At 48.0% G+C, this 18103-nt stretch overlaps 1 protein-coding gene across 1 annotated transcript; it reads right to left on the reverse strand.

Moving 5' to 3' along the window:
- Positions 1 to 5003: 5003 nt before the first annotated feature.
- Positions 5004 to 11610, reverse strand: LOC109786263 (NADPH HC-toxin reductase 1). The gene is made up of 5 exons (XM_020344849.4): positions 11188 to 11610; positions 10923 to 11092; positions 6589 to 6801; positions 5536 to 5930; positions 5004 to 5441 (listed from the first exon to the last, which is right to left on the reverse strand). The coding sequence occupies exons 1-5, from the start codon at positions 11291 to 11293 to the stop codon at positions 5288 to 5290; spliced, it is 1038 nt and encodes a 345-aa protein (XP_020200438.1). The 5' UTR covers positions 11294 to 11610; the 3' UTR covers positions 5004 to 5287.
- Positions 11611 to 18103: the final 6493 nt, after the last annotated feature.

The following is an 18103-nucleotide window of genomic DNA, read 5'->3' on the forward strand; positions in this document are numbered from 1 at the left end:
AGAAGACCTCCTCGGATCATTTTCCTTTTCGGCGGGAGTTTTTCTCGATCACTTAGACCGACGATCCTTGTTAGAAGGGGCGATGTGCTCGCTTCAGGAGCAACATGAGAAAGGGAGCGCTTCCGCTTTGTCAGATTACAAGCAGCGGTTGCGTTCACAATAGGAGGCGACATCCCCGCGCGGTCAAACAAGATAGGCACTTTGGTGCCGTCGATACCTGCTTGATAAAAGACTCCATCTTCGAAGATGAGGTCCATTCGAAAGTGCAATACCCGCTCCCGACCCGCTCCCTCCCTCTAGGGTTTTCACCGCCGCCGGCGGCACCCTAGCCTCCTCTCGCCGCCGCCAGCTGCCGGCGCACGCGCCCCGGCTCATCCCGCCCCCCTCTTCCCCCTCCCCTCCCGTTCCCGCCCCTGCGCCACCTCCCCGGGAGGTGGCCGGGGCGGCGCGACCCTCCCCTTCCTCTCGGCCCCCACCCCCGTTGGTTCTCCCTCGCCGCCGCCGGCGGGTGCCCCCGGCGCTGGCCCGGGTGGTGCCGGCGGCGGCGGGCCCTTCTGTCCCCGCGCGATCGTCTCCTTCCCGGGGCAGGTGACGGCGGCGGTGCTGCTCGGCTGGGCGGCGGCCCGGCGACCCAGCGGTGGGCGCGGTGGCGGTGCTGCCCTTGGCGGCAGGGCGGCGTGGTGACGTGCGGTGGCCGGCGGCGCGCCCCTAGCCCAGATCTGGGCCCTCCCGGCCCCATCTGGGTCCTAGCGGTCCGGCCCCCCGGCGTGGCCTCGTTGTCTACGGCATGGTGTGGAGGAGGAGCGGCTCGGATGTGGGGCGACGGCGCCGATGGCGTGCCGGCAGCAGCGCGAGGGCGGGAGCTTTACGGGCCCACGAGAGCTCGGCCGGGCTTGTGGGCCCACGGGCCTGGTGTGCTCCTACTATTGCGTCCGGACGGCTACCGTCGCTGACGGTGGAGGTGGGGCCCTCCCGCGTGCCGACGGTGCTGATGCCCTAGTCCCGGCTCTGATTCTTCGTTGTGCTGTCCTCACTTCGCGGTGCCGTGGTGAGACGGCGTGGGGGCCTCATGGCCGCGTTGGCGCAGGGTGGTGGTTGGTTTGGTGGCAGGCTCCGGAGCGCCCAAGGTGCGGGTTGGGATCGGGGGAAACCCCTGCCGGCTTGGCCGACACCGGCGCGGTGGCGCCTGTGGGCGCCACCTGACATTCTGGGAGGGTGTTGGGGGCTACCCTTCCTCTCGCCTCGTCGTGTACCGGGGGAAACCCTTGGCAGCAGCGTCGTCATCGTCGCAATCCTTATTGGAGGTGTTGATAGGTGCCGGTGCTTCGGAGTCTTGGAGCATAGCGGAAGATCCCGGTGGGCGCAGCGATCGCGAGGCTTCTTCGTTTTTTGTTGATCCGCCGTTGTCGGCATTTGTTTCTTTTGCTCTTTCTCTGTCGTTTTTTTTAGCGTGTCTGTGCTGCTTCCGGCCCAGCATCTATTCCTGTATGGTTCGGTTGGTTGCTTTGTATACAAAGCGGGGAAACCCTTTTTGGGTAAGATGAGGTCCATATGAGGATCCTCGGTCAAACCTCAGTCCTCGTCCCGAACATGGAGCTCAGGTTGAGGAGTGGGGGAATGCACCATCTTGATCCATCGCGTCCAATTCTGCTCGGATATGTTAAACATCTGACCAGGAAGGTAAATACCATGTTCGTTGAAACTAATGTGTGTAAATAAAGCTTACCGCTTCGACCGGCTTGTAGCTGGCGAAACTGTCAAACATCGAATCGTTGGTCAGGGCATCGATCTTGGCAAGATACCCTGTTGCACTGAGGTTTCCCTTGTGCATGTTTGCCAGTGCAATTTTGGTGTTCACCAATCAAGCATTCGCATGTGAGGCGAACATTCCTTGGATGGCACTCTACTCGTTGGTGGGGCTCTAGATTGTGACGATGACTGCGAGTGTGTCCGATATTGGGAGGACATCAGATTGCCTAACACTTGTTGGTGTTGAGCAAGCCAAAATGATTGTGTCTTATTGGGTACTTGGCATCTTTCTCATTGATGGTGATGGTGATTGTGGAAGGTGGCTCTTGGCTCGCCCCATCGAGGACATGTCTTCGACATAATAAAATAACTTGAGGAAGGATGTAGGGCTCTTTGCCCATTTCTCGAGACCGAATCCAGGTAAATTGTGTGTCTTATCGTCTATGCATTCTCGTTGAAGTCGTTAAACGAGTTCCTTGCGTCTCTTACTCACCGTGCTTTCACTTATACTCTTGTGTGTAGGACCGGATTGATTTCAACTCAACATAGGACAAACTTATAATTAAACGTTAAGAAAATATAGTAACATGGCTGAGCTATAGACACAAATTGATAGAGCCACAATTGTATACATCTATCACACATAGATACATGAATACTACTCCCTCCGTCCCTTAATATAAGACATTTTTGCAGTTCATTTTAAGCTGCAAAAACGCCTTTCATTAAGGGACAGAGGGAGTACTTTTTTTAACACACATTAATACTACTAAGAAGGGAAGGACCACAACACCATAACTATGTGTGCTTTCCAAGTCTACACTACCAAAATACTTTAGCTATATGTGAGTTACATGTTTTTCAAATTTGTGTAAGTCGATTTCCGGACCATTGATTCTTTTTGTCAAGATTTCTTTTTCTTTTTCTTTATGTTGTTTCATGGCTTCTTGGGCTAAATTTTTGACTTGCCCCTGTTTGGTGTCAGTCGATTTTTCTTATTTGGCTTGAAACATGTTACATGTGGCCTCTTTTTGCTGTTTTATGAGTTTTTGCATTTTTAGTATGTTTTTCTTTTTTTTCTTTATGGATATTCTTGGGATGTTGGGTGAGTGTAAATGCACACATGCAAGTATTGTACAATATGTGTGTAAAATTATACTAGGGGTGTAAAACTTGCACTATTATATGCTTATTCTTTGCATGTTACAAAAGATGTTATTTTAGTGCAAAGTTGTGTGCAAGTTTTTTTAAATAGTTATATTATTTCTTCTTACGGGTAATGCCAATGCCACTCATTCATTCTTCCTTAGTAAACTTGATTTTTTTTATTACTCTTTTTATTTCATTTTTTCCTTAAAGTCGATGCCACTAATTCATCCCATCTTAGAATTTTTTTTGCGAAAATTCCACAACTATATGTTTATTTTTGCATATTGTTAAAATACTCAATTTGTGTGTAGATAGCTGAAATTTTAACTTTTTGCATTAAATTTTATTTTCTTTCTTCTTAAGGGATAATAACAATGTCACTAGTTCATTCTTTTCTGAGAAAACACCATTTTTTTATTTTTGTGTGTGTAAGTATATACACAAGTATAATAGAACATGTGTATAAATTGTAGTATTATATGCTTATCCTTTGCATATTACGAAAAGTGCATTTTCAGTGCAAAGTTGTGCGCAAACTTTTTAGGCTTTTTTCAAAAAAAAAACTTCTTACAGGGTAATATCAATGCCAGTAATTTATTCTTTCTAAAAAATCATTATTCTGATTTTGATTCAATTTTTATTTCATATTCTTACTAATTTAAGGTTGATACCAATGCAACTAATTCATTCAATCTTAGAAAACTTCATTTTTGTGAATATTTCACTATTATATTCATATTCTTGCATATTATGAAAAGAGTAATTTCCGTGTAAATTGTGTGCAAAAAATATTATTTATTTTACTTTGTTCTGTATTCTTTATTTTTAAAGGGTAATATGAATGCCACTAATTCATCCTTTCTTAGAAATAAACTGTGTTTTATTTGTGCTCATTTTTCCTTCTTTTTTTCTTGTGTCTTATCATGTACGTATCACATAGTTTCTGTTATATTTCAGACCAGGCCTAAGTACCTGGTGGACTTCTGTTTGTGGTTGCAAAGGATCGAGTGCTCTAAAAAATTTAACTGGCCCAAGTTGGTGCCAGTTGGTCCTGTTTCTGCCGTACTAAGGAAAAATCAACTTGCCCAAATTGTTCTTTAGATGACTTGTCCCTCATCGGTCCCCTATTAAAATATTGAGATGGAAACCTCATGGTATCAACCCAAAATTAACCGTAAAGAAGGTACAATAACCTCAATTCCAAGAAAGTTACAAGAATCCGAGCACATGGTGCCTAAAAGTATAATTAGACCTAGAAATCCTGGCCAAGACACTATGGATAAGCTTATCAAATATGCATCGATATGTAGATCTATCACATTGAGATATCTGAATAATAAAGAGAAGAAAAACACACCCACATCTATGTACGTTTCCAACATACATAGCACTTCTCAAGAGGAAAGGAATGCACCTAGACAATCCTTACTATCCTAACTGCAATTAGAGGGCAGAAAAGACCACCATGCATCTTTTATGGGACTGTAACTTTGCACAAGATTGTTGGAACTCATTGATACCAAATAGAGAGGTACATCTGTGTAGGAGGACACCACCTTTTTCCAATGGAACTCCTTCCAAAACAATTTGCATCAGAAATTGTCATATTGGGATGTTGGAATGTATGGATTAAGAGAAATGGCAAAAAATTCAGAGCTCAGCAAATTCAATTCAGGCAATTTTTTGAAAGATCCAGTTACCCTGGCTTTTCATTGATTTAGCAGAGGAGAGGTTACAAAGCTTTGATCAAGTGATCAGATAGTTTGCCCCAAAAGAAATTTTGTGGGCTGAAGAGGTCGTGCGGCCCGCCGGCGCGCCCTCTAGGTTAACCTAAGGGGATAATCTCATGTGATCTCCCCAAAAGGGGCCAATTAAGGCACGGAGGTTCTATCTGAAGCAAGACCTGAAACTCCTAAGATTCAAGATTAAGGATAAGTATGAACAAAGTTTCTCCCAGTGGTTAAACAATAATTTGTAAATCCATGACTCTTATACCTAGAACAGGCATTGGCAGGGCACTGACTTGATCTTTTGCCTTCTGGGTCTTTTTTTCCACTTCTTTGTAATATATTGGTTTTTTTAATAAAATATACTGTAGAACAATAGGGGTAAAAAAATCGTTTCCAACATACGTTCTTTCAGACTCTTAATAGAAACAACTCATGTGACCAACCCAAACTAACCGCCAAAGGAAGATACCACAACTTCATTGAGTTTCAAGAAAGAAAATACAAGAACACGAACATATAACATCTAAAAGATAACTTGACACAGTGGTGGCACATCCATATTAACCAGCTTCCACTCTTGAGCAAATTTGGGTAGCTCATCCGTGTGGGCTCTGCTTGAATATACTGTTCACGAGGCTTCTCCTCCGTTAGATCTTTTTTTAGGATCCTTGATCCGCCACTGACAGCACTCCTAACTTTTTCCCGCAATCCACACTGCCATCAAGCACCTCCTCTGCCCGGTACTTAAACTTGAACCCCAGCTCCACAAGCTTGTTCGTGTTGGCCTGCACTCGGACTCCCTCTCCCACCACCCTGACAATCCACACGCAAAGATACATAGCATTAATCACAATTCACAACGCACCATGAGATACCTGATTTGGAATATTTAGTAGAAGAAACGCACTCTTTCCGCGCTAGTTTGAGCTCTGGGTGGTTGCTCGCGTAGTGCTCCACCAGATCCTGCATGTTGGGGTGCGCGGTGGCGCAGAGGTACCGGCCGACGGCGACGTCGCGGTGGCGCTCCATGCAGAAGACGTGCGCCTCGCAGACGTCGTCGACATGCACCACCGGCACGGAGCCCAGGAGGGCCTGCGTGTACCTGAGGGCGTTGTGGTAAGGCTCGATGCCGGTGAAAGGCGACAGCATGAAGTGCTGGCTCTCGTTGATGTACGGCAGGAGGGTGTCTCCTCCTACGAGGCCCAGTAACAGGACGACGACGTCGAACGCTCTGCTCTCCGAGGGGCTGTCGTTGTACTTGACTAGCTCCTTCTCAGCAATGCACTTAGAGGAAAGGTAATCCTGCATATATAACATAAGTGAACATGGAACTCCAAAACAACAACAACAACAAAGCTTGATAGTACAACAGGTGAGCAGGCTTGTGACCATGTTACAGGCCTAGCATGCCAAGCCGGCCATTTGCTAAAAATATAATTTTATTTTAAGAACAGGCAAAAGACTAGCAGCTCTTATTCCACACAAAGTCCGTGGAATAGCCTATATAATGCACAAGGTTGGCTATAAGGGCAGATGCAATATATTCACAAACAAAATTAATCCGGAATTTTGAATTTTAATAGGTTCTATATAATATTATTTAAATAGTTTTAAAATAAAAATATGTGCTGGAAAATTAAAAATATTCATGTTTCTTAATATAAAAATGTTCATATATTTGAGAAAAAAGTTCATCCCATGTTTAAGTAAAAAGTTTCATGTGTAAAAAAATGTTCATGTATTTAGAAAAATATATTCATACACGACTAGATATATGGTCATATACTTTTGAAAAAATATTTACTCATTTAGAAAATGCTTGTGTTTCCAAAAAGTTTGTGTTAAAAAAAGGTTCACGTATTTCAAAAAACTACTCGGTATTACATATATGTTTACATACTTCTTAAAAAGATATCACCGTGTACAGAAAAAAATATCAAAATTGAAAGAAAGCACTCACGTCCATGAATTCGTTGCTGTGATCAATGGGCAGGCCGAGCGGGGTCCAGCAAGACTCATTGGCAAACTCTTTGTACCCTTTCCCGTCCTCGCGGAGCGGCGACGCCGTGATAACGGACCCCGTGCTGATGACACGTCTCACTGACTTGGATCGCTCGCACTGTTGTAGGATGGCACGCGTCGCGTCCTCGATCGCGTCGGTGGTATCCTTGTACTGCAAAATCAAATAAGATAAGGCATGACATAACTTAGCTACAATCGATTAAAGCGAAATGTGACATTAGTGTATGTTGTGCTTTGAACAGTCGTGCATGCAAATCGTTGGTAAGAGCATCGACAGCCGGCCTCCTCAAATGCTCCCTGTGCGACTGGGCAGACGGTTCGGTCAGTGACTGATCACAAAATCGTGACCCGGCCAGGCACCTCAAAACGGTCCTATACGTCGGGATGACCGACAGTTCCATATCTAGCTCATATCTGGGAGGCTATGAGAAGGCCCAAACGCGCATGTCGGATTCGATAGACATGACCCACCACAAATTCCACCACCGCAACCCCCCCCCCCCCCCCCCCGCCCGCCCGCTATCGGACGAACCATTTCCTCGCTTCTCCCTCTCCCTCGTCCGCTCCGGCCCTCCCCTAACTCCACCGCCATTATGGCCACAAAATTCCTCCCCAGCTGATGGCCGTCTCGCCGCTCCATACACCGACGCTGTCCCGGACACCGCGATGCGTCCGGCTATTCTCGGGTTGCACCTTGCCGTCTATGTGTTCGACACATTGTCCGAGCAATTTTTTTGTGATTCTTTTGTAGGCAAAATGATGGATTCGGATGAGGAGTACGGAAACACGAAGCTTGATGTATTTATGCAAAATGAGTTCTTCGATTTATCGGAGTTGGACAAAGATGTCGAGATGATGATGAACATGAGCAACCAGAAGGAAATGGGAGAGAGAAGGAGCACATTATGAACTTCAAGGATTCGATCAGAGGGAGAACGGTTTTGAACCAAGATAGGCCGCTGGAGCATGACTTCTCTCAAGTACTTTGATCCCAAACCAACATTCCCTGATACATGATTTCGTGGATGCTTTTATATGTGCAAACCTTGTTACTGTGCATGGTGGAGGGAGTGAAGGCACATGATCCCTACTTCAGGTTCACCAGAGATGGCAGCGGACAACTCTCGTTCTCTGTTAAGCAGAAATACACGACTGCTATGAGGATGCTTGCATCAGGTACCACCGTTGATGCCGTTGGTGAGATGGTCTGAATAGGGAAGGACATGCCTAAAGACCACTGTGAGATTTGCCCACGTCATGGTGCATGTATTTGACCGATGTTCATGGGGAGCGAATCTGCCAATCCAATTGTGGAAGCTCCAAGAGAAAGTACAATAGTGGGCTTATAGCCCGCTTACATGACAATTTTGTCTATGTGAAGAAGAGAGACATGAAAAAGTAAGGGAGTAGGCTCTCATGCAAGAGCCTAATTATACGCGTGCTCCTAGGCAAAAAAATAAATATGAAGAAATAGACAGAGAGAAGATGAAAAAAAAAATACTCATATAGCCAACCTTATAGCTAACCTTATAGCTAACCTTATTGTATAAATGATTATAAGTGATGACTATAAAAGACATGGCAACATCATATAGCCAGCAGTTGGCTATACTATTAACAATGCTCTAACCCGAGAAAGCTCTTGCATGGTTGACCGTTGACCATAGCCACGGTTATTTTCCGTCGTGCAATGATTGCATGAATCTTGCACTGCATTAGTCTTCCTCGCGGGTCTAAGGCGCGCACATTTCAAGGTTTAGCTATGTCCATCAGATTCGTCATAGTGGGAGTAACTTAGCCAGTAACATATCACATTTCTAGATAAGTTTGCCTATATGGCATGTAGTTAATAAGGAGAGAGGTGTTTAGAGTAACATAATATGTTACCGTAACATAACGTAACCCAAAACAAAATGAGTCTACAATCTAATAAATGCAATCATCCATAATACTACTTCCTTGTTACTTTACATCATGAAGCTAGTAGTAACATAGACTAGTGTCATATGCATGATACCAGTCTAAGTTACTCCCCACTATGGCTAGCCTCAGTTAGACCGAGATTACTTCATTGCCAACAATTTTTGTCGAAGCATGACCTCTAGGTTAGTTTAAAGTGTAATACGACAAATTGTGGATACACCAAAAATGAGTCAAGATGGATACATAAAATGAAGACATCGTGGATTACCCACATTGAGATGGTGGTAGGACAGTTCATTTTATTTCGCAATATTTATGATCATGACTCAAAATATAAGTTATGTGACTTCAAAATTATATATCCGGTCCGGCGGTAGACTAGAGGGGCCGACGATGTGTGCGCGTTTAGGCGCCAGTGGAGGTGGGAGCAGTGGTCGGCGGGGTGCGGTGGTGTTGCGGTTGGTGGGGGGAGTCCACTTGCCAGTGTTCTGCGGTGGTGTTGCAGCACGATGGCGGTCTCTGGCGGGGATGGCTATTCGGGCTGGCATGTATGGGTAACGCGTGATGGACTGCTCTATTGCGGTTTCGCTTTGGCACTGTTCGTGGCTTTGTTCAAAGTCTTGTTCGACTTTGTCGGTGCTGGCGACGAAGGAACTCTTCATGATGTTCCCTTCCTGGTGGCGTCGTAGAGAAGCATAGGCACCTCCCAAATGGGGTCCATTACTTCGGGTGATAACCTTGACTTGGCTCGCCGGGCCAGACTATTGAGGCATTTTCCATGTCTTTTCCTTCTTGGAGGCATGGTCTTCGGAGTCGCGACCCCATGGTTGGCGCATGTCCCAGCATTGGCGGATCTGGAGGGGGCAACGGTTTCGGGTGTGGTCAGGCATGGAGCAGCGATGCTTCCGAGTATGGTGTCTTGTCTTCCTCTGATTTTGGGAGGCCTGGGACCACTTCCCTTCTGTGTTGGCGTTTCTCTCTGACGGCGAGGCAGTTGAAGTGCTCCTTAGTTGATTTTGTTCCATTTTTGGCGGCTCTTCTGGCCTAGTTTAGCTAGGTTTTCTGGCCATAGGTACAGGTGGTTTTTGCCTAGTTTTCCGCTAATTAACCGAGCTATGTTCGCTTTTTGGGTCCGGTTCTCCTTATGAACTGGCTCATTAATGTAGGTTTTTGGGTTTGGTTTTCCATATAAAATGGACATGTTCTATCCTTCTAATGGAAGTTGCGGGTACCCCCTGCCCTCTCGAAGAGGTTCTTCGAAAAAAATATCATTGAATGCATTTTTTGAATACGAATTCAACTATATAACCTTTTATCGCACATGACTTACATTTATTTGATTATATTGATGGCCAAGATAAAATCTCAAAATGCACGCGGGGATTACCGCGGGTGACTTTTTATAAGATGTTAGAAGACATCTTGATGTTCATAAAAAAAAATCAGATTCTTTTTAAATTGCATTTACTATTCTTTCGGATTTACTGTTTATGTGGGTGTATTTGAGCTCGGAGCAGATTCATGGCCCTTACCTTCTATATTTTCGTAAATATAAGAGTACCTTCTTTATGTGGGTGCATTTAAATTTGGATGCTGGGAATTATTAAAATTGTTGGAAATTTTTGAAAGATGAACTTCTGAATGTTTGTGTTCAAAAAAATAGAGTTGTCGAAAACCAGAAGTGAGAGTTGCAGGTGGTGAGCGTCCTTCCGACATTGCCACAGTAGCTGTCGGAAAGTGACTACGAGACCCTTGCTGGTCAGCTGACCGTGAAATAACCTTTCCTGTGTAAACATATATCCACCGGTGTTGTGCTAGCGAAAACGAAAGTGTTACTCTAATCCCGAGCACAGATGCACCCATATAAACAGTAATTTCCGATAAAATTGTAAAAGAAAAAACCAAAACAATTTGAAACCTTTTGTGGATGAACATCAACAAGTGTTCTAACATTCTGCAAAATTTCGCCACCAAAAGACGTCCATAGTGATTTGTGTCAAAAGAAAACAGAAAAGTTAGTGCTCCAAATGTTTGTGTTTTTTTGCGGGATCCAAGTGTGTGTTTTTGAGTCCCGATTTTTACTTTTTTGTACATGCCTCCACAGCTGTCTTTTGTAGGTGAATTTTTACAGGATGGTAGAAGATATGTTGATGTTCATCCAGGGAAAAAAATCAGGTTCTTTTAAATTGTTTTTTTTTGGATTTTACTGTTTACGTGGGTGTCTTTGAGCTCGGAGCAGACGATCCATGTCCCTGTGACGGTACATTCTTGTATAAATAAGAGTACCCTTGTCCGTTGTGATCCTCATGATCGAGACACAACCAGCCGAGAAGACTAATGAGTGGTTACCTTGGAGCTGCCGGAGTTGTGCTGCAGCGGGGTGGCGACGAGGAAGACGAACTCGCAGCCCTGGATGGCCGGCTCGAAGGAGGCGGCGTCGTAGATGTCCGCCTCGAACAGCACCAGCCGCTCCGCCGCGCCGGGGAGCCCCCTCATTACCTCCGTCTTCTTCTCATCCCCTGCGTGTCCACGACGGACCAAGACCGCTCAGAGGAGATCGACGGGGCCAGCGGCACGCATGAAGAAATCAGCGTGAGAGAGGGCGGGCGCATACCGAGGTTCCGCAGGGTCCCGTGGACGGTGCAGCCTCTCTCGAGGAGCTTCTTGACGAGCCAGGACGCGATGTACCCTGCAGCTCCGGTGACGCATACCTTGCTCATCTTCTCCGGCCGGTCTCTTGTCTTGTCTATGTCTATCCCCTGACGCCCCGTGATCCTGTCTGTATATGTACGTGTGGGATGGGCGCTGAGTTCTCCCGAGTGATCGTGGGCAATGACGCTGTCGCTAATTTTTTTTTCGCTACGACGGTCACTAAATTTGCCTCGTCAAAGATATAATAATATCGGAGCCCGTAGTAGGTGTCCAATATCGGAGCCCGTAGTGGGTGTCCGGTCCACCATCGGTTAGCCGCCGGAGACTCTTGGAAAAGTGTAAGTTCGCACGCGGGCGGCCGCAGCAACCAATGGTTTAGCGAATCTGATGATTATATAGCCAGTTAAAGACACCTGAACGCAGCCTCAGTTGTATTTCCCCGGAACAGAGCAGCCCTGCATGAGACCGTCACATCCATATGGGCATACAATATGTGTTGAGATACAACAACGAGACGGACGGGCATGCTCGATCGAAACCGCCATGTGACTGTACTGTGCCAACCGATACATACGCTTCTCTAGCGTGCTAATCTAAACCAGCAACCTAAAGAAGAGGAGCTGACGGACGGGCAGAGACAGAGACATGTTTCTGCCTCTGCTAGCTGTTCGAGTTCTCTAGTCCAGTGCAACCTTTTCCACCTCCACGCGCGAGGTATTCTTGGGGCCTGTACGTACGCTGATCAGCTCGGCTGCTCCAAGCTGGGGCAAATTTGACAAATTTAACCCGTGGACGAAATCAAATCACAGAATGAACTGTCCGTGAAACTATTTCACGCGGCTGACCTTTTTGTGTGACGCCCGACACGAAGGCGCCACACTACACTATGCAACGCTTCACAGATAGGCGCTACACGCCTGGCCAGCGTTGCACCCCAGACTGCCTAAAAATTGCTAAGTCATTGTGCAGAGCCTAAGAGCTAGGCGCTGCACTGTATAATGTGCCGCCTAGCTCTCAGGCGCTGCACTAGTGGTTGCACTACAAAATGAAGCAACCACTAGTGCAATGCCTATAAGTTAGGCGCCACACTGTATAGTGTGGCGCCTAACTCTCAGGCGCTGCACACTGACTTAGTAATTTCGGATCACACGGGTGCGACGCTGGCCAGGCGTGTAGCGCCTATCTGTGAGGCGTTGCACAGTGTAGTGTGGCGCCTTCGTGTCGGGCGTCACAAAAAGATCAACCGCGTGAAATAGTTTCACGGGCAATTCATTCTGTGATTTGATTTCGTCTATAGGTTAAATTTGTCAATTTTGCCCCAAGCTGGACCAGAACGTAGGCAGGATGTTGCTGGGGCGAGCGTAAACAATACAAATGCGGCATGTACATGTTACCTTCGTGCACGCTAGCCTGAGGGGTCTGCTCCTCTGTTCACCGGGTCCTGTGGCACATCGGACAGTGCGTGTAAGACGTCAATGGCACCGGCAGCAAAGCTTTCAGTGAAGAATGGCATACCTCATTGTTCATACCACAGTTGACAACATGGAAGTAGCCTCGTCCGCCTTGTCCACGCTATCGCTTCCGAGGAAGTCAAGCACATGCTTTGCCGCCTCCCTCGGCTTCTCGACATGGGGAATGTGGCCGCACTGCCCTACCTGTCCTAGAATTGCCCTGGGGAGCTCCTGCTGTAACCGCTGCAGAGCGCCGCAGCACGTTTAAAACAGTGCGCATTTGTGTCCGAGACATGCATATATCTTGCAAGCTAGACCACGCACGGCATTTAGGCATTCTCAGGTAAACTTACGTATGCTTGCTTATTGCTAATTATCCCATCATCCTCTCCCCATAAGACCAGGCATTTTTGCTTTGCCAGTCCACGAAAACAGGGCACGGTCAAAAATAATCATTCTCTTGTACAACCCATTTCATTTTTCTTCCATACCTTGCCAGATTGTGATATCCAGCAGTTCAAAATGCTAGTGACAGAAGTATAGAGTCTATAATTGACAGTAAGCAGATGAGAATGATGTAACATTATGAACTGGTGCTTATAAATACAATTGATGATATTTCCATTTATCTCAGCAGAAACTGATGATCTGTGAGGTAGCTACAATGTGTTGGACAATTTGGGAAACATGCAGAGCTTTGTATTTTAAACATAAATTTCTTGATGATCCTTCGGCTGTCATCTTTAAGAGCATCTCCAGCCGTTCAGCTTCCCAGGGCGCCGAAAAAGAGCGGCCTGGGGGCGAAACGGCGCTAGATTGGCCCCTGGGGGCGACCTACCTTCCAGCCACGCCCCCAGGCGCCGTCCCCCAGCCGCGGCAAATTCAAACGTAGTCATTCCGGCTCACAAAATAGACGCCACAAATCCGGCGATCAAGCGTCCACAAGTTCGGCGATCGAATGAAAAGTTCGGCGTACAAAAAGCAGAAAGGACGCGCGTGCGCATCAGACGGCGAGGTCGGCCTCCGGCGTCGACGGAGTCGGCGTGCGCGGGCTTGGCGGGGTCTCTGTGCTTGGCGGCGTCGGCGTGGCTTCTGTGCTGCCGGGAGTCTCAGCGGCATCACTCGGGCTTGGCGGCGGCGGCGTGGGCGTGGGCGTGGGCGGCGTCGTCGAGGGAAGCTGGTTCAGGATGAGGCCACGCTCCGCCAAGTACCACACCTTGACCGCCTCGTCGTTGCTCTGGAGCATGTCCGCCCCGCCCAGCAGGAAAGCCAGGTCAGTGTTTCTCTTCTTCGCGGTGACGTTGGTCCGGAGTAGGTCGAGCTTGACGGCGCTGCTCGACATCAACGCCAACCACCGCGCCTCGGTCTTCTCTTCACGAAGGGCGGCCCGGACCTGTGCGTCGGCGAGGCAGTGCTCGATGGACTCCTGAACTCGAGCGGTGGCCGCGTCGGCGTGTTTCCCCTTCTTGGCACCTTTGTTGCCGTCCGGCCGCCCCTCTGACGCGCCCGGAGTCGGCGCGTCCGGCTTGTAGGTCTCCTTGGCCTTGTCGAGGGTGCGCCGGACTTCCGCCCACTTCTCGCACATGTCAATGCGCTTGTAAACGTGGAGGTACTTGAATTCGGCGTCGTTGTTGCCCTGCCGATACAAGGCGAACATGCGCAGCAACTGCGCGGAGGAACAAACAGTTGGCGGGCGCACACGGCGAAGAGAGGCGCGAGACCGGCGTGCCATACCTGATCCTCAATGCTGGCGCCGCTCTCCGGGCGAGCTGTGACCTCCTCGACGATCCTATGCCATTTGTTGCACGCCCCCTGGATACGCCCCCAATGGTTCGCCATCGCCTTCGCCCCGCGCTGCATGTAGACGCCTTTAAAGTAGGGGTCGACGAGCTTGCGTTCGTCGAACTCGGCCTTGATGCGCTCCCAGTACGTCTCGATGCTCTGGTTCGTGCCGGTGGTCGGGTCGAGGCAGACGACTTTCCATGCTTCGGCGAGGCATTCCTCCTCCTTGGACGCCCACTTGATGCGCGGCTCGCCGGACCTGGACGCCCGCTTCTTCTTCTTGCGCCTCCTCGCCGGAACAGTCACCGGCTCCTCCTCCTCCTCCTCTTCGTCCTCCTCCTCCTGCTCCTCCTCGCCGTAGACGTATCCGAGCTCGCCGTCCATGCCGCCGCTGAGATCCACCGTGTCGTCCGGGGTGACGAACCCGGGAGACGCGGCGGCCGCGGTCGAGCCGGTCGCGATGATGTCGTCCATGTCGGCCTCGGTCTCGTCGGTGTCGCCGAGGTGCGAGAAGGGCAGCACGCCACGGCGGAAAGGGGGCGTTGGGGAGAACGCGTAGGCGGGCGGCGAGTAGTTGTATGGAGGGTACTGCACGCCGGCGAAGGCAGGCGAGGGCGTGCGTTGGGCCGGGTGTCCATGGGGAAGGTGACGTTGGGGTTGAACCCACCGTGCGCGTCCCCGTCGGCGTAGCCCGGCGAGGGCGTGCATCCCCATGGCTGCGGCGACGGAGAGCCGACGCCTCCCCAGGGCGCGTGCTGGACGTGGCTGCTGGGTGGATTCATCATCCCCGCGCGAGTCGCCTCGGCCTCGGCTTGGTCCGCCGAAGCCGCAGCCGCACGCGCCACGTTGTCACGGGCCTTCTTGGCGATCGCCCTGTTCCGCCGGTCAGCGGTGACAGCCTCCCGTCGCTGAACTTCCGCCCTCCACTCGGCGTTTGTCATGCCCGGTGGCTTGGACGACGGTGCCCTCGGCTTCCTCTGCTTCGGCTGGGCGACGGAGGCGGTCGCGGTTGCCGCGGCCCGAGGGACGACGTACTTCTTCGGTGGCATGGCGGCCGGCCGGCTGGGAGGTGAGCGGGAGGGAGATTGGCGGGAGGAAGGGAGAGAATGGGAGGGAAGTGAGGGAAAAGCGGGAAGAAACGGCGGGAAAAGGCGCTCCACTAGCCGACAGGGTGGACCCACGCGCCCTTTTCGCTTGTGCCGGCGTCCCAGGCGCCCCTCAGGGCGCCGGGTTCGGCCTGGGTCCGCCGGCACCAGTTTCAGTCCGAGCCGGCGAGAAACGGGCTTCTGGGGACGCGACTGGGCCTTTTTTGGCGCCGGCGCGGCAAAAAACGCCTGAAGAGGACCTGACGACCTGTTGGGGACGCGGCTGGAGATGCTCTAACGTGTGCAGCCACATTGATTCCTGGGCAACGTTGCACAAAGAACAAGATCGAATAAACCTTTAGGCTGGAGTGATACAGCTCAAGAAGGTGACCACGGAGGCATGTGCATGATTGCATTGATGGGTGCCGACAAGGATCATAGGGTGAAAGTGATGTTTCTACAGCTTTGCTAGAGACCCATTTGGAGTTTCGCTGTGCTCTATGTTTTGTAATAACCGGAAATGTCAGTGTTTATTTCTGCTTTGGTTAAGTTATGTAAGACAGTTATACTGTGGCAGTTTCTTTAGTGTACCGTTGTATACAAAAATTGCAAAAATTTACGCAACATATTCTATTAATGCTACAGGAAGCACTTGAACTATATATACAAAAAGAACCAAAACATTTCAGAAAGTAAAGGAACCAATATTGAGCAAAAAGGGAAACTCTGAACCAGCATTGATAGCATTTATTTGGTGCCTTGCATGATCAGTAATCTTCACTTCACCCAAGTTTTGTTGCAGCAAACAAGGCTACAGCCTCCAACAGTGATCATCTGGCGCATATATTTTACTGATTTTGTAACAAGTTGGCTGCGCATATTTGGATGCAGAGACAGGGAGAGTGTTCTCTTCCTTATCTAAATAAAATGAGAAGCCTGCAGCACCATGAATGATAGTACGAAGACAATGGAATTGGATAAGGAATAAGCATATGTGAACAGCGGACAAAATCATAATTTGAATGTTTTAAAAAAGAGCCTGCTTTATTTGGTTTAGGACATTATAACCTCCAGTAATCATAAAATTAACAGTAGCATCTTCCCACCAAGGAAGCAGGCAGTGTAGACGGCCAATCTGTAATGAATAATAAATTAATAAAGGAAAAACATATGACTTGAAACCCAAAAGTAAAAGAGGAAACTAAATGGTTCCAATTACGCGTGGCGAAATCTGCAATGTGTTAAAAACAGGATAATCAGGTGTACCTAAGCAGAATTCGACTGGCAAGAAATATATGATTGAGATGCAAGTATAACATTGCAGCATGAAGCAAAAAAAGATTGTATGTTTTTGACACATCAAATGCAGCATGTCTGTCAAGTACTTGCAGAATGCCGATTGGGCTTTTGTGTGTGTGGCAGTTTTGGTCTATTGTCTAGGAGTCTAGGACAGTTTAGCTTCGTTTTGGTACTTTCATTTTTGGGGTTTATCCCTTGTTTTTGGTTTGGTCACCCTCCACTGTTGGTGGTTTGCACTTTGCGCCTTCTTTGCCGTTCTTATACTAATACACAACAACAACTTGTTTGTCTGGCCGAGGCTGCACAGGCGCCCTACGTCACGACACTGTTGGCACTGAAAATAAAATCCTAAGATCAGATTGCAGGAAAATGCATGCACGGCGATTGCCTTATGGTGGATTATCACCCAGTGTTAGACTATAAATTAGAACTATAAGATATGAATGCAGATTTGATAACCCACAAGTATAGCGGATCGCAACAGTTTTCGAGGGTAGAATATTCAACCCAAATTTATAGATTCGACACAAGGGGAGCCAAAGAATATTTGAAGGTATTAGCAGCCGAGTTGTCAATTCAACCACACTTGGAGATTAGTTATCTACAGCAAAGTAATATGATAATTTTGATAATAGTAGCAGCAACAACGGTAGCAGTAACAGTGATAGCAGTAATTTTGTAGCAAGTGTAACAGTGATGATAACAACAGTAACTTAGCAAGAACAATATAAGATAAATTCATAGGCATTGGATCGGTGACTTGTTGGATGATATTCATCATGAGACAGTTTTAACCTAGGGCGATACGGCACTAGCTCCAGTTCGTCAATATAATATAGGCATGTATTCCGTAAATAGTCATACATGCTTATGGAAAGAACCTGCATGACATCTTTTGTCCTACCCTCCCGTGGCAGCGAGGTCCATATTGGAAACTAAGGGATATTAAGGCCTCCTTTTAATAGAGAACCGGAACAAAGCATTAATACATAGTGAATACATGTACTCCTCAAACTACGGTCATCATCGGGAGTGGTCCCGACTATTGTCACACCGGGGTTGCCGGATCATAACACGTAGTAGGTGACTATAACTTGCAAGATCGGATCTAAAACATGGATATAATAATGATAACATAAACGGTTAAGATCTGAGTTCATGGCACCCGGGCCCAAAGTGACAAGCATTAAGCATAGCAACGCCATAGCAACATAAATCTTAGAACATAGTGGATACTAGGGATCAAGCCCTAACAAAACTA

The sequence above is a fragment of the Aegilops tauschii genome, chromosome 2 (assembly GCF_002575655.3).
Source record: "Aegilops tauschii subsp. strangulata cultivar AL8/78 chromosome 2, Aet v6.0, whole genome shotgun sequence".
Taxonomy (NCBI): Eukaryota; Viridiplantae; Streptophyta; class Magnoliopsida; order Poales; family Poaceae; genus Aegilops; species Aegilops tauschii.